The sequence below is a fragment of the Podarcis muralis genome, chromosome 1, assembly GCF_964188315.1.
Source record: "Podarcis muralis chromosome 1, rPodMur119.hap1.1, whole genome shotgun sequence".
Taxonomy (NCBI): domain Eukaryota; kingdom Metazoa; phylum Chordata; class Lepidosauria; order Squamata; family Lacertidae; genus Podarcis; species Podarcis muralis.
This window is the reverse complement of record NC_135655.1, coordinates 63,972,563-63,985,014: the sequence shown is the minus strand read 5'-3', so window position 1 is coordinate 63,985,014 and position 12,452 is coordinate 63,972,563. Positions and strand designations below refer to the sequence as shown.

The 12,452-nt window shown below is 40.9% G+C and overlaps 1 protein-coding gene across 4 annotated transcripts in view; it reads left to right on the top strand.

Moving 5' to 3' along the window:
- DCDC1 (doublecortin domain containing 1) overlaps positions 1-12,452 on the top strand; it is a 236,479-nt gene that overhangs the window by 87,958 nt on the left and 136,069 nt on the right. For all 4 annotated transcript variants that reach the window (XM_077929881.1, XM_077929878.1, XM_028729825.2 and 1 more), the window contains exon 9: positions 2,924-3,016. In XM_077929881.1, coding sequence (XP_077786007.1) covers positions 2,924-3,016 — 93 coding nt within the window. The remainder of the gene's footprint in view (positions 1-2,923; positions 3,017-12,452) is intronic.

Sequence of the window (12,452 nt, the reverse complement as noted above, 5' to 3'; positions counted from 1 at the left end):
AGGCCTAGCAATTTTTGGTCAGGTATGTTTAAGAAGACAAAGGTGCATGCTTTAGCTGCAATCTGTGATGTAATTAATCTGTTATCCTGCTTCGATTTGTTGCTAATCCAAAAAACTGATCTTCTGTCTCATTAGGATGCAGGACTACTGACTAAGTGCAGCTGCTGAAAATCATGGCAACAGTGTCAGGTGCTGATCTCTGTTGCACTTTCTACAGTCTTCAATAAATTTCAGCTATAAGTTACCCAACTCAGATAAACACCCCTCCCCCTGGTGTTTCTTGTTTCTCTCTCTTGAAAATTATTCTTAATGCTGAGTTAGCCACACTCTTTTAACTCCTGCTCCGAGAGCTTTTGGTGTGTTTGTTATTATACACTATTGGGAAGTACTCTGGGAGAGGGACACTTTGGGTGTATTTGTCATTGTGACAAGTCAGGTACAGTTGAGGATCATTGGTACTGTACCCAAGGGCTGGCCTGTCTGAATGAAAATATAGTTTGGCTGGAAGAGGTTTGCTTTGGCTGATGTTTCCCCAACTGCTCCACTGCTGTGAGAAGAGCAGACGCAGACCAGGAGAGGGATGACAGGTTGCTTTCACGAAGGAGATTTGTCTTCATTGGAGGGACATGGATGGTATGGGTACCACCTGAAATTGAAACAAACAAACAAACAAAAAATCCTTCCAGTAGCACCTTAGAGACCAACTAAGTTTGTTATCGGTCTGAGCTTTTGTGTGCACGATAGCTCATACCAATAACAAACTTAGTTGGTCTCTAAGGTGCTACTGGAAGGATTATTTTTATTTTGTTTCGACTACGGCAGACCAACACGGCTACCTACCTGTAACCTGAATTCCAGACTTCTTTTCTTCCTTGCATTCAGTTTCATTCTCTAACTGAGATTAGCCAAACAACCGAAGTTAAAAGCTTCCAGTTCTGGGCAAAGGGCACCCAATAAGGAGCTAGAGACTAAAAAAGGGGAAAGAAGTGGGTTTGGGAAAGAAGCTGGCATTCTGGAACAGTACTTCACAGTTCTGTTGGGTAAGCTTCCTACTGGCTCTGTGAGATGCAGTGTAGCTTGTTTTTCCACACACTTTAATGTCACATGAAATGCAAACCTAGAAAGAACAAACTACAATTTCATACAGTCTTAACGAGAGAGATCTATTATGTGTCTCTTCCAGTTAAATTATGCCAAAAGTAAATATGCAGTAGGCATAAGTGACAGGAGAATTGTACCCTAAAAAAAAGAGAAAAAGAGGCATATTATCATTATGTCTGGGTACCTGAAGGAGATGTTATTAACACTGCATAATAATTTTCCAATGTGAAAATACACTCCCTTGATTTAACTTTTATTTAAATTTGTATACACCATAATATTGTATATTTAACATGCTTAATTCTCAGCAATATAGAGACAAAAATTTAAATGCTTGTATGACTAATCTGCTCTTTTATAATAATAAGAGTGTATTGTACTAAAATGTTCATTTAATTTCCCCCCAGTGTGTGCTAATCCTTTTTTATTTGCCAGAGATGGATTAATCAGTAATTCTTTAGCATTACCTGTAACTTGTGCTGCCAGTTCTATCAGTTGAGCTTTCAGTTCAGTTGGTACATCAGTGCACAGTCATGTGACAATATGATTCTTGCATCAATAAGACTCATCCAGACTTTAGCTGTGCATGAGAGTGAAAGAGTTTTACAGTATATATAAATACTTTCTATAGACCTTAGCTTCCCAAAGTTGATACTGTTTCTCCCATCTACTAGATGGTGTTCCATTAAAATCACTGCAAATTTTGATGTTGACCATCTTGGCTGTGAGTCGTAGATAGAATATTTGCTCCCTGCCTTGCAGGCCTTTCTCCACCTGACCTGGGAGGGCAGGGCCCTGACTGAATTCAGCTGACATTGCTGAACAAAATCTTGGGCTCGGGTCTTGCTTAGGGGTTGGGGGGGGGCATTGTTATTTTTTTGTATTGCTATTTTGTGGAAATTGTTTGATTTGGCTGTTTACTTCTGATTATTTTTATGATGACTTTTGTCAAGTTTGTAGTTACGTAATTTTTAGCTGTCGTAAGATATATAATTCTTAAATGTTTTAACTTTGAAAAGATGGCATACAAATAAAATGATGGATTGATTGAAGGCGAATTGTCCCTGTATTTCTACTCTAAAACTCAGCATGAGAGAATCTAATTATCGTGGAACTTCTGTTTTTGAAGACCGTTCGGCTTCTGAAACTTTCAGTGGGCTGGCTGCAAAATAAATGAAAAAGAAAACCACGCCTTGAAAGTTGTTCGACTTCGAAAACCGGAGCACTTCCAGGTTTTCAGCATTTGGGAGCTGAAACGTTTGGGAACAGAGCCGTTCGAGTTCTGAGGCTTGACTGTACTTCCCTAGAGGGAAAGCAAGATTATGGTTTCGCACCCAGCCCACCATGTGCATCTGTCCTTTTTTCTAGGCATCTGTACGAATAGGATTAACGTTTTAATGACATACACATGAAAAATCCATATGTGTCGACCTGAACTATACTTCAGTTTCCAGAATATGAAGTAATTCTTCGGACCACATTTTACTCAAGTACACCCTGTCAAGCTGGGGTAGCTCATTTGGTAGATCATGAGACTCTTAATCTTAGGGCCGTGGGTTCAAGCCCCACGTTGGGCAAAAGATTCCTGCATTGCAGGGGGCTGGCCGGGTTGACCCTCGTGGTTCCTTCCAACTCTACACTTCTATGTTTCTAAAAGGCTATGGTACCACAATAGGTGTCTGGTGGTACAGGTGTGTCCAGTGGATGGGCAAGGCCCTCATGCTCTTGTTCTTCCACTCAATATAGGAAGACCCAGGAAATCTACTGTCAAGAGCTGATAGAAATAATGTGTCTTTTCACAATTTTTGTCATCTTTTTTTAGCTGGATTATGCCATAGATGGCCAGAAAGAGAAAATCACAGACAAGGGCATTCTATCAATGAAAAAAGAAGAATTATATTCAGAACATGATGAAGTAAGTGAATAGTACTCCTTAGCAAAACAGCAGATACGGTTTTGTATACGTAACATTTCTCCTCCTCCTCCTCAACACCGTTGACAAAGAATGTGGTTGGCTTATGACCTAAAATATAAGATTAAAATAATTGTCATAAATCTTAATGCAGCACAAAATCTGAAATTTAAACAGCAGAAAATAAAACTGGACTAAGCAAGTTTCTGAGGCTACCACCATATTAAAGGCAAAAACAGATTTTTAAAAGCCTGATTTTAAAAGAACTGGGAAAATAAAAAGTCTTCACTGGGCACTGAAGATACTGCAGAGTAAAAGTATCTTCAAGATACTTCAAGATACTTCTTTACCTTAGTAGCACAAGTACACAAGTTGTAGTTCTTTCCCAATTAATTAATTTGTTCAAATTCAGAAATGATTTTCATTCATTAATAGCTAGATTAATGTAGCTTATTGAGATATTTTGTAACTAACCTTTTGAGGGTTGGGGTGTTTTTCCCTCTTGTTTTTAAAACTGATGCATTAGAGGCCTATTCATAGTTGACACAATTCAGTTCTACTACAGGCACAGCACTCATGTATAGAGGATTTTCATCATCATCATCATCATCATCATCATCATCATATAATTATATTATTTATACCCAGCCACTCTAGGCCACTTACAGCGTATATCAAAACATAATAAAACATCAAACATTAAAAACTTACTGATACAAGGTGCCTTGAGATATCTTCTAAAAGTTGTATAGTTCTTTATCTCCTCACCCCCTTTACCTCTGTATCCCCTTTATCTGGAGGGAGGGTGTTCCACAGGGAGGGCACCACTACCAAGAAGGCCCTTTGCCTGGTTCCCTGTAACTTCACTTCTCACAGTTAGGATCATTTTCTTCTTAGGATCAACAGAGCTGTATTTCTTGCAACATTGGAAATTTACAAGGGCCAATGTGCAGAAAAGGAGGTCCTATTACTACTACTACTACTACTACTACTACTACTGCAATATAAAAACACAACAATACATAACATGGCAAAAAAACCCAACCCAATACCCCACCCCAGTTTAAAAAGCCATAGATTGTTTAATATACCGTTCACTCCACTTCTCCACTCACAATGCTGGTCATGCACCCTACTTTTTGTGTCCAAACTCCTGAAGCCCCAGGTGGGACCCCTGCAGGGGTTTATGAAGTGACCAACCTTCCTTCCTCCCCTATACTGTATTGCCTGCCCATGCACCGGTTGTGACATAATGCAGAACAGCACAATAACCTTTTAAAGTGGAAATCAAGCCCACAGACTCTTTGCCAATGTGGAGTCTTGGTAAAATTCTTTTCCTGTTCTGTTAACTAGTACTCAGCTCAAGTCCGCAAAACTGAAGTCCACCAAATTTATCTGAATACCTGCTGTTCATAATGTGTGGGAGAATGAAGAAAGCAAGCTGCAAATTTAACACCTGTTCTGGATTGGGTCTTCCATAGGTGAACCAGAACTACTTTGGTCCGTCTCCCAGCCAATCATTATACAGTGGTGCCTCTGGATGCGAACGGGATCTGTTCCGGAGCCCCGTTCGCATCCTGAGTAGAACGTAACACGTGACTGCACGTCTGCGTGTGGGCGGGTCTCGTTTCGACACTTCCATGCATGCGTGTGACATCATTTTGAGCGTCTGAGCGTGCGCGAGTGGTGAAACCCGGAAGTAACACGTTCTGTTACTTCCGGGTCGCCGCGGAGCATAACCTGAAAAAGCTCAACCTGAAACATATTTAACCCGAGGTACGACTGTAAAGCAGGCAGGGAAAGCAGTGGCACTTCCTAACAGATTACTAAGACCAGCCAACCCATGAGGCAAGGTAAGGTGACTGCCTCAGGTGGCCAGATCCACAGGGGCAGCAGATCTTGATATACCGGTAGATCTTTATTCAGGACAATGCAAGGTGAGGCAACCGTTTCAGATGGCAGCAAATCCTGATGCCAGTCTTTCTTCCCGCCTTGTTCCTGATGTATATCGTCACTGGTGTGAAGGGGAGCACCATTTCAGGGTCTGTCTCAGGTGCCAAAATGTCTTGGGCCAGCCCTGCAGTTGACAAAACTGAGCAAAGAACTCTCGGAGTAATCCACTGCTTTGCCCCCCTTAATCAGCTACAGAAGGAGAAACTGCATGGATCTTGATCTCCTCATGCTGCCCCACCCAACCCCCACCAGGGGAAAAAAACTAATTTTGCTCCTACTGCTAGTTGCCCTGGGACTGTAGAACTGAAGATAGCACACACTAGGCCCATCTCTTGGCTGGCAAACTAAGGTCTTACAGATTGTATGTGTGTGGTGTTTGTTTCTTTGCTATGTACTGTATTATTGTCATTAGTTGTAAGTGCCTTGAGGATAATTCAACTGGAAGGTCTCTGCTTTCAATGTAAATAAGTATCCATTCCCTTCTCTCACACACTGGGGACACAAGACTTTTCCCACCACAGGGCCTGGAACTGTCCTTCAAGAAATAATGTCTCCTGGCCCATTTGAGTGATCTCCCAACACATGTCCTCATGGTCAGTGGCAGTATTCAAATACGCCAATCACCCATTGATATTACTTTGTATCAGCAGCAAAATTTGCATCTGCAGCAAAATTTTCTTAGAATAGTTTCAGTGAACTTAGATATTCATAAGCATACAAATTTGTATTTTCTTCTAAGTTCTGCATAAACATGTATAGTGGCTTATTATGAGCTGTACATTTATTCATTGTTTGGTTGTAAGTTGCTTTGGGCAAGATAAAGTGACTAACAAATTTAATAAATAAAAGAAGCATATTACAGATTTGTCAAAATGTACTATTACAGACATACAAATAAAAACTTTAAAACTTTAAAACAGAAACGCGTGGATGATTCTGTGTGCCATGTTTAGCCACTGACCTTCTGCTGGAGCCAAATAGATCATTCTTATATGCCCATGTGAAGCATTTTAGACTCTTTGGGTAGTGGAATTAAGGATACAAGGAGCATAGGAAGCTGTCTTTTCACTGAATCAGATCACTCATACACCTAGCTCAGTATTATCTACACCAATGTTTCTCAAACTTGGCTCTCCAGCTGTTGTTGGAATACAGCTCCCATTATCCCTAGCTAGCAGGACCAGTGGTCTGTATGATGGGAGCTGTAGTCCAACAACAGCTGGAGATCTAAGTTTGAGAAATACTGATCTACACTGATTACGGGCAGCTGTTCTCCAGGGTTTCAGACAGGAGTCTTTACCTGGAGGAATTGAACCCAGATGTAGTCCAGGTGTCTGAATATATATCTTATTCTTTTAAATAAGAAATTTCTCTAAGCCCCGCTGCAAAAAAACACAACCCCAAACCTGTCAAGATGAGCTCCATTTTTAATCATCCAGACAAAAAAAAATATGCAATTCTGTACATGGGTTCAGGGGATTTATTTCTAGGTAAGTATGTATAGGAATTCAGCACAGGCTAGGGGACAATGGTATAGTTAAAGCCATGGTTTTCCCAGTAGTGATGTATGGAAGAGAGAGCTGGACCATAAAGAAGGCTGATCACCGAAGAGTTGATGCTTTTGAATTATGGTGCTGGAGGAGACTCTTGAGAGTCCCATGGACTGCAAGAAGATCAAACCTATCCATTCTTAAGGAAATCAGCCCTGAGTGCTCACTGGAAGGACAGGTCCTGAAGCTGAGGCTCCAATGCTTTGGCCACCTCATGAGAAGAGAAGACTCCCTGGAAAAGACCCTGATGTTGGGAAAGATGGAGGGCACAAGGAGAAGGGGACGACAGAGGACGAGATTGTTGGACAGTGTTCTCGAAGCTACAAACATGAGTCTGACCAAACTGCGGAAGGCAGTGGAAGACAGGAGTGCCTGGCGTGCTTTGGTCCATGGGGTCACGAAGAGTCGAACACGACTAAATGACTAAACAACAACAAACAGGGGACAATGACGCAGTGCAGTTGCCTCTCAGAAGCCTCTGATAGTGGAGAGAAGTGGCACTATGTATGTGTGGGAGGCTTTCTTGTACTAGAGTCCCAAGCAGAGTGATCAGCTATTGCTGGTGGCTCTCTTGCCAAAGGTAGCCAATGGAAAGCCCCTAAATGGGACTTTGGAGGGCAGATTGGTGATGGGATGGCAGAGGCTCTGGATCCACAAGATCAAGAACTCCTTCGAGTCAATGAGGGGCCCAATCTTTAGTCCCCACGGCTGCTCTAATGTGGCAATTGTGCAGCAAAAAACAAAACAAAACTGTGTACTACCACATTATGCCCTGGCCAGCAGGGCTATGGATGCAATGGAAGAGCCGCAGGCCCTGTTATTGCTGTTCCAAAGGAAAATGTTAACTAAATTCTTACTTTATGGAAAAACTGTAGTTTACAGCATCAAGACATAGTGTGCTAATCATAAGATTCTGCAGGAAATATTGTAATGAAGAACTATTAAATCAAGACTTTTCCTTGCAAAGCTTCATGCTGTGAACTTGACAGCATATTCTATAAGTGAAATAATACAAAATTGCTTCAAAGCAAAATTGGAGCATTATCTCCATGTCGATTTCTGGAGTACCCAAACCTTCTTCTTTCAGAGAGAAGATTAAGACATTTAACTAATTTTATTACAATACTATTAGTAAAATCTTTTGCTGCTATTTTGAAGTCTGAACTCTTGCAGTGCTTGAAATTCATTTAGAACCTCGTAGCTAATTGTTATTCCTGGTTAATAATCCAGATGTTTTAGAAATAAATTTAGTACTTATTTTCAAGCAATAACAGAAAAACTAAGGTTACTATATAATAAGATAACTCATTTCTAGACCTCTTTAAACAGTGGTTAGCATTTAATGGAACTTGGTTTTGTTTTCTACACTGAAGATTTTCTCCAAACTGTTCGACTATTTTATCCAAAACCTTGGTTCGTTACTCTTATTTTAATCCAGTCATCTCAGCTCCTCGTATAGTAATTCAAAGCATGCATATATAAAGCATGAGTTGAATTGAATATGGTGTTCCATGAATGAAAGGGAAGGGGAGGAAAGCTTTTTCAACTCTCCACTCTTCACTGTAGCCCACCACCTTCCATGCTTTTCTGGAGGGTCCTGTTTTTAGGGGATGCAGCAGGAATCCATGAAATCTACTTCACTGCCCAACACCTAGCAACATTCTATATGCTTACCAGTATATGTGCCTCTACCTCAGTTCTTTTTAAATGATTCCCCATGGAGGCAAACCTGTGAAACATTTACATCAGAATTATTCATCCATATGGCTATTTCTGGAGTAGCTTCTGGGCAGGATTCCCACAAGGGGGAAATCTCATAGTTTGCCTGTTTCATTGCATACCTAGAAGTCAGCGTTATGTCAAAATAGGACCCCAGTTATTGTAGCATTCACCTCACTTGCAAAGTGTGTTGCACTTCTGCACTGGCGCTGTGGTCTAAACCACTGAGCCTCTTGGGCATGCCAGTCAGAAGGTCGTTGGTTCGAATATGTGCAACGGGGTGAGCTCCTGTTGCTCTGTGCCAGCTTCTGCCAACCTTGAGTAAACCAACAAACCCCTGTGTTGCAAAATGTGAAAATTTCTAGAGATCCTATGGATTCCATAGTTACTATTTTAAAAACAGTCCTACAGCAAGCTTATTGTATTGGTGTTATTGATAAACATACTTTTGAGTTCCTTTTACCTCCGTTTCCTTGCATTCCAGTTTTTTATTGCCTTCCCAAGATCCATAAGAACATTCATTCTCCCCCAGGTAGGCCTACATGAGCGATTTCCCATAATATGATGCACTTTCACTAATAGATGCATTTATAGGCACATTTTAGTATATACATTTTTGTACACATTACTTGACTGGGGAACTGCAAAATTTGGATAAGTGTGAATTTCAAAGGGTATCTTTGATACTGTTTGCAAATTTTTTTTTGGAAAGTGTTCACCCTTGATGCAAACTGAATTGAATTTCATCCCCATCTCTAGTTGTGGTCCATTTCCCATATATTGTTAATAATGTGCTCTTTGAATTTTCATCTACTGGCTAAATTGGGTTTGCTTCCACCTGGCCTGTCCCCTTAGTACTGGAATTCCTGCCAAGCCTCTCCACAGCTCTGTAGATTTCACAAGTTGCTGCTCACAACTTCCAAACCTATTTCTCCTTCAGGTCATAGAATATGTTTGTGTTTTTATAGCAGAAAAACAAAGCGGAAGCAAGGCACTAATTTCATTGCATGGTGCACATTGGGTTGAAAGACAGAATGACTGGGATGCCACCTCACAGGGAGAAGATTAGGTGACCTTAGGTTCCTTCTATATCCACTACTCATCAATATGTTGCTTCAGAAGAAGTTCTGTGATAGCTCAGTTCCTTGGTCTTGTGTGTGCATGTGCTTATTATATCTCAATGCTTGGAGTGTGCTATGGACACACATTTCACAAAGTGAAAAGCAACCCAGCAGGTGCTTTTTGCTGGTGATCTAACGCAGGTATGTTAGTAAAGTTAGAAGAGGCAGCCACCCCTACCCCACTTACGTACATATTTACCTTTGCTTGGTAGAAAGCACCAAACAGAAGCAAAATAAATGCATCTATGTAAATCTGACCTAAGAAGTCAAAACAAAGATAGGCTCTCTTCTTAGCAGCAGCCTCCCTTTTCTGGCTACTTGCAGTCTATCCAACCAAATCCATGCTGAGTTTTCCTGGAGAACGAGTACATGTTTTGTGAAGCACAATGAGAGTATGCATTGCCCCCCCCAACGTATGCATACATAAAGCCTTCTTTTGTGAGAAGGATTCATAGGGTCAGATAATGTGCAAAGGGAAAGGCTATATATCTCACAGGCCTGCATGTTTCCACATGGATGCTTCTCCACACACAGACTGAATTATGAACAGACCTATTAATACGGGGATCACAAAAGGTCAAGTTTTGTCTTCTTTCACAATTGTATTTGAATGGGGGGGAGAGGGATTTTATTTTAGAAAAAAAAGATTCACAATGAAGAATTTTATAGGGACTTTTTTTCTTTTTCTTTTGCAGCATAGAGAAATAGAAAAAAAAAATTCTAATGTGCAATGGTTCAGGAACATAGACTTTTGATATTGTTGGTTTTGGTCACTTGCAGATTGACCTTTGAAACTATCTTGTTTCCAAAAGAGTGAGAAAAAACAGGAAAGACATTTTGTAGCATAGTCTATTGATGAAAGGTACATCTGATGTAGCCAGAGAAACTTTAAGAGCATTACTAACAAATAATAACAGATACTTCTTTCTTTTATCAAGATGCAACTCAAAGTCCACATACAAACTTTAAGTGAACCGATGAAGCTGAATTAGCAGGCAAAATTGATAATCTGTAACCTTAGTAATCATCTTTAAAATGTGTGTCATTCTTCTCTTTATGTATATGCCACCAGTATATACATTGGTGGGGGTTGTATACTTGTGGCATATATAAAGAGAACAATTACACACATGACTCTGGAGTGTCAAACAGTATTCACATAATGAAAAATAATGGCAGCACCGTAAAGCTCTATACAAATACATTAAAAGTGTTTTAATTCAAATATAAAGGCAACATGGTTTTAACGTATAGGATGGTACAATATATAAACAAGACTAAACAACCTGCCTCATTTAATGCTAATGTTACCATCTCACATCTTACAATGTAAACATTTTGGCATTGTCTGTCTATCCTATTAGTTCATATGGATAATGTACTTTCTTTTGTTCTTCTGCTTGCTTTTTCTTAATAGTTGTTAATGGCAAGGGCAGCAGTGCCTTAGGAGTGAATTGCCTTGCAAACTATCATTCTCTTCACAAGATATTCTTATGCATACCCAACCTATCTTCCTGGAACATGAAGGATAAAAGGGAAGGAATTGGCTATTTTTAAAACCAGTGCCATAAATGGGCTTGGGGTCATATTTGGTATGGCAAGTTGCTCTCCATTGTCATCATAGCTGATTTACGCCAAATAATCTTGTCTAGCAGCATGGTGCCAAATGGTGGATGCAGTAGAATTAGCAAATCGAACCACTCACACAGTTTGGTGGGCCTGGTAAAAGCTGTCACCACTCCAGAAAAAAAGAATGACTGTAGCATCTCTTTGGGATGGCTCAACAGATGCCTCCATTAAGGGTGAGAAATTCACCACAATCAGTCAGAATTATTTACAGGATGGGTTAAACCACAGAGCCTAGGACTTGCCGATCGAAAGGTCGGCGGTTCGAATCCCCGCGACGGGGTGAGCTCCCGTTGCTCGGACCCTGCTCCTGCCAGCCTAGCAGTTCGAAAGCACGTCAAAGTGCAAGTAGATAAGGAAGTACCGCTCTGGCAGGAAGGTAAATGGCATTTCCGTGCGCTGTTCTGGTTTGCCAGAAGCGGCTTAGTCATGCTGGCCACATGACCCAGAAGCTATACGCCAGCTCCCTTGGCCTATAGAGCGAGATGAGCGCCGCAACCCCAGAGTCAGCCACGACTGGACCTAATGGTCAGGGGTCCCCTTTACCCATTACCTTACTTAAATATATTATAAATTCATTTTTTAAAAAGACATAATATCAAAAGTAACTGATGACCGTACCCTAATAATTGGTGTTAAGTGGTCAGAATGCCCAGGATTCCTGCCACTATGCTGTCAAGCATTATCTGTCCTATTAGCAGTTCTACACTGTTGTAGATGGCTGCTGAATTTGCATGACTCAAAGCATTATAGAGTTGGAGGAGGCTCCTAGGGTCATCTAGTCTAACTCCTTGTAATGTAGGAATCTCAACTAAAGCATCCATGACAGATGGTCATACAACCTCTGCTTAAAAACCTTGCCGTCCATGTCTCTTGGCCTTTGTACACCATGCCTCTCCTTGAAAATGCCCCTCACAAATGCGTCTGTTTACAAGTCCTGGCCATGAGCTCCAGGAGGCTGCAATCAGCTAAACTGAACTGCTGGCTGCTAACTCTTCTAGAGGCAGGGTAATATAAGGCCTTTCATGTCCTAGAATGGAAGAAACTTGAACTGATGATACATGTTTGGGGAAAGAGATTTCCTAGAAGAATAGCTACTCGATGTGATCGAATGCTGTGATCTCTGTGCAGAGGTGCAACCCACCATCTTTCTCTCCACTGCTTCCATGTTTGACTAGAAACAACCCAAATCTTCTGTCAGGTGCAGCATTGCTCTGATACCACAGGAGTGTCCAATATCACGTTGTATTATATTTAATGGTAAGCTCTGGATGACTGGACAAACACGTCTTACGCTTTCTGAGAGATTGCAGCATGGTTCTGAAGTAAGCGCAAGGAAAGCACCAATGAATTTTAGGCATCAAAGTTACAGGAAAGAAGAATAGAGATATCTTGAAATGTAGACTTAGCCTAATTGCAGGCAGTGTGTAGCATATCCGGTTTAAAGCACTATCTGAGACATGAGACTCA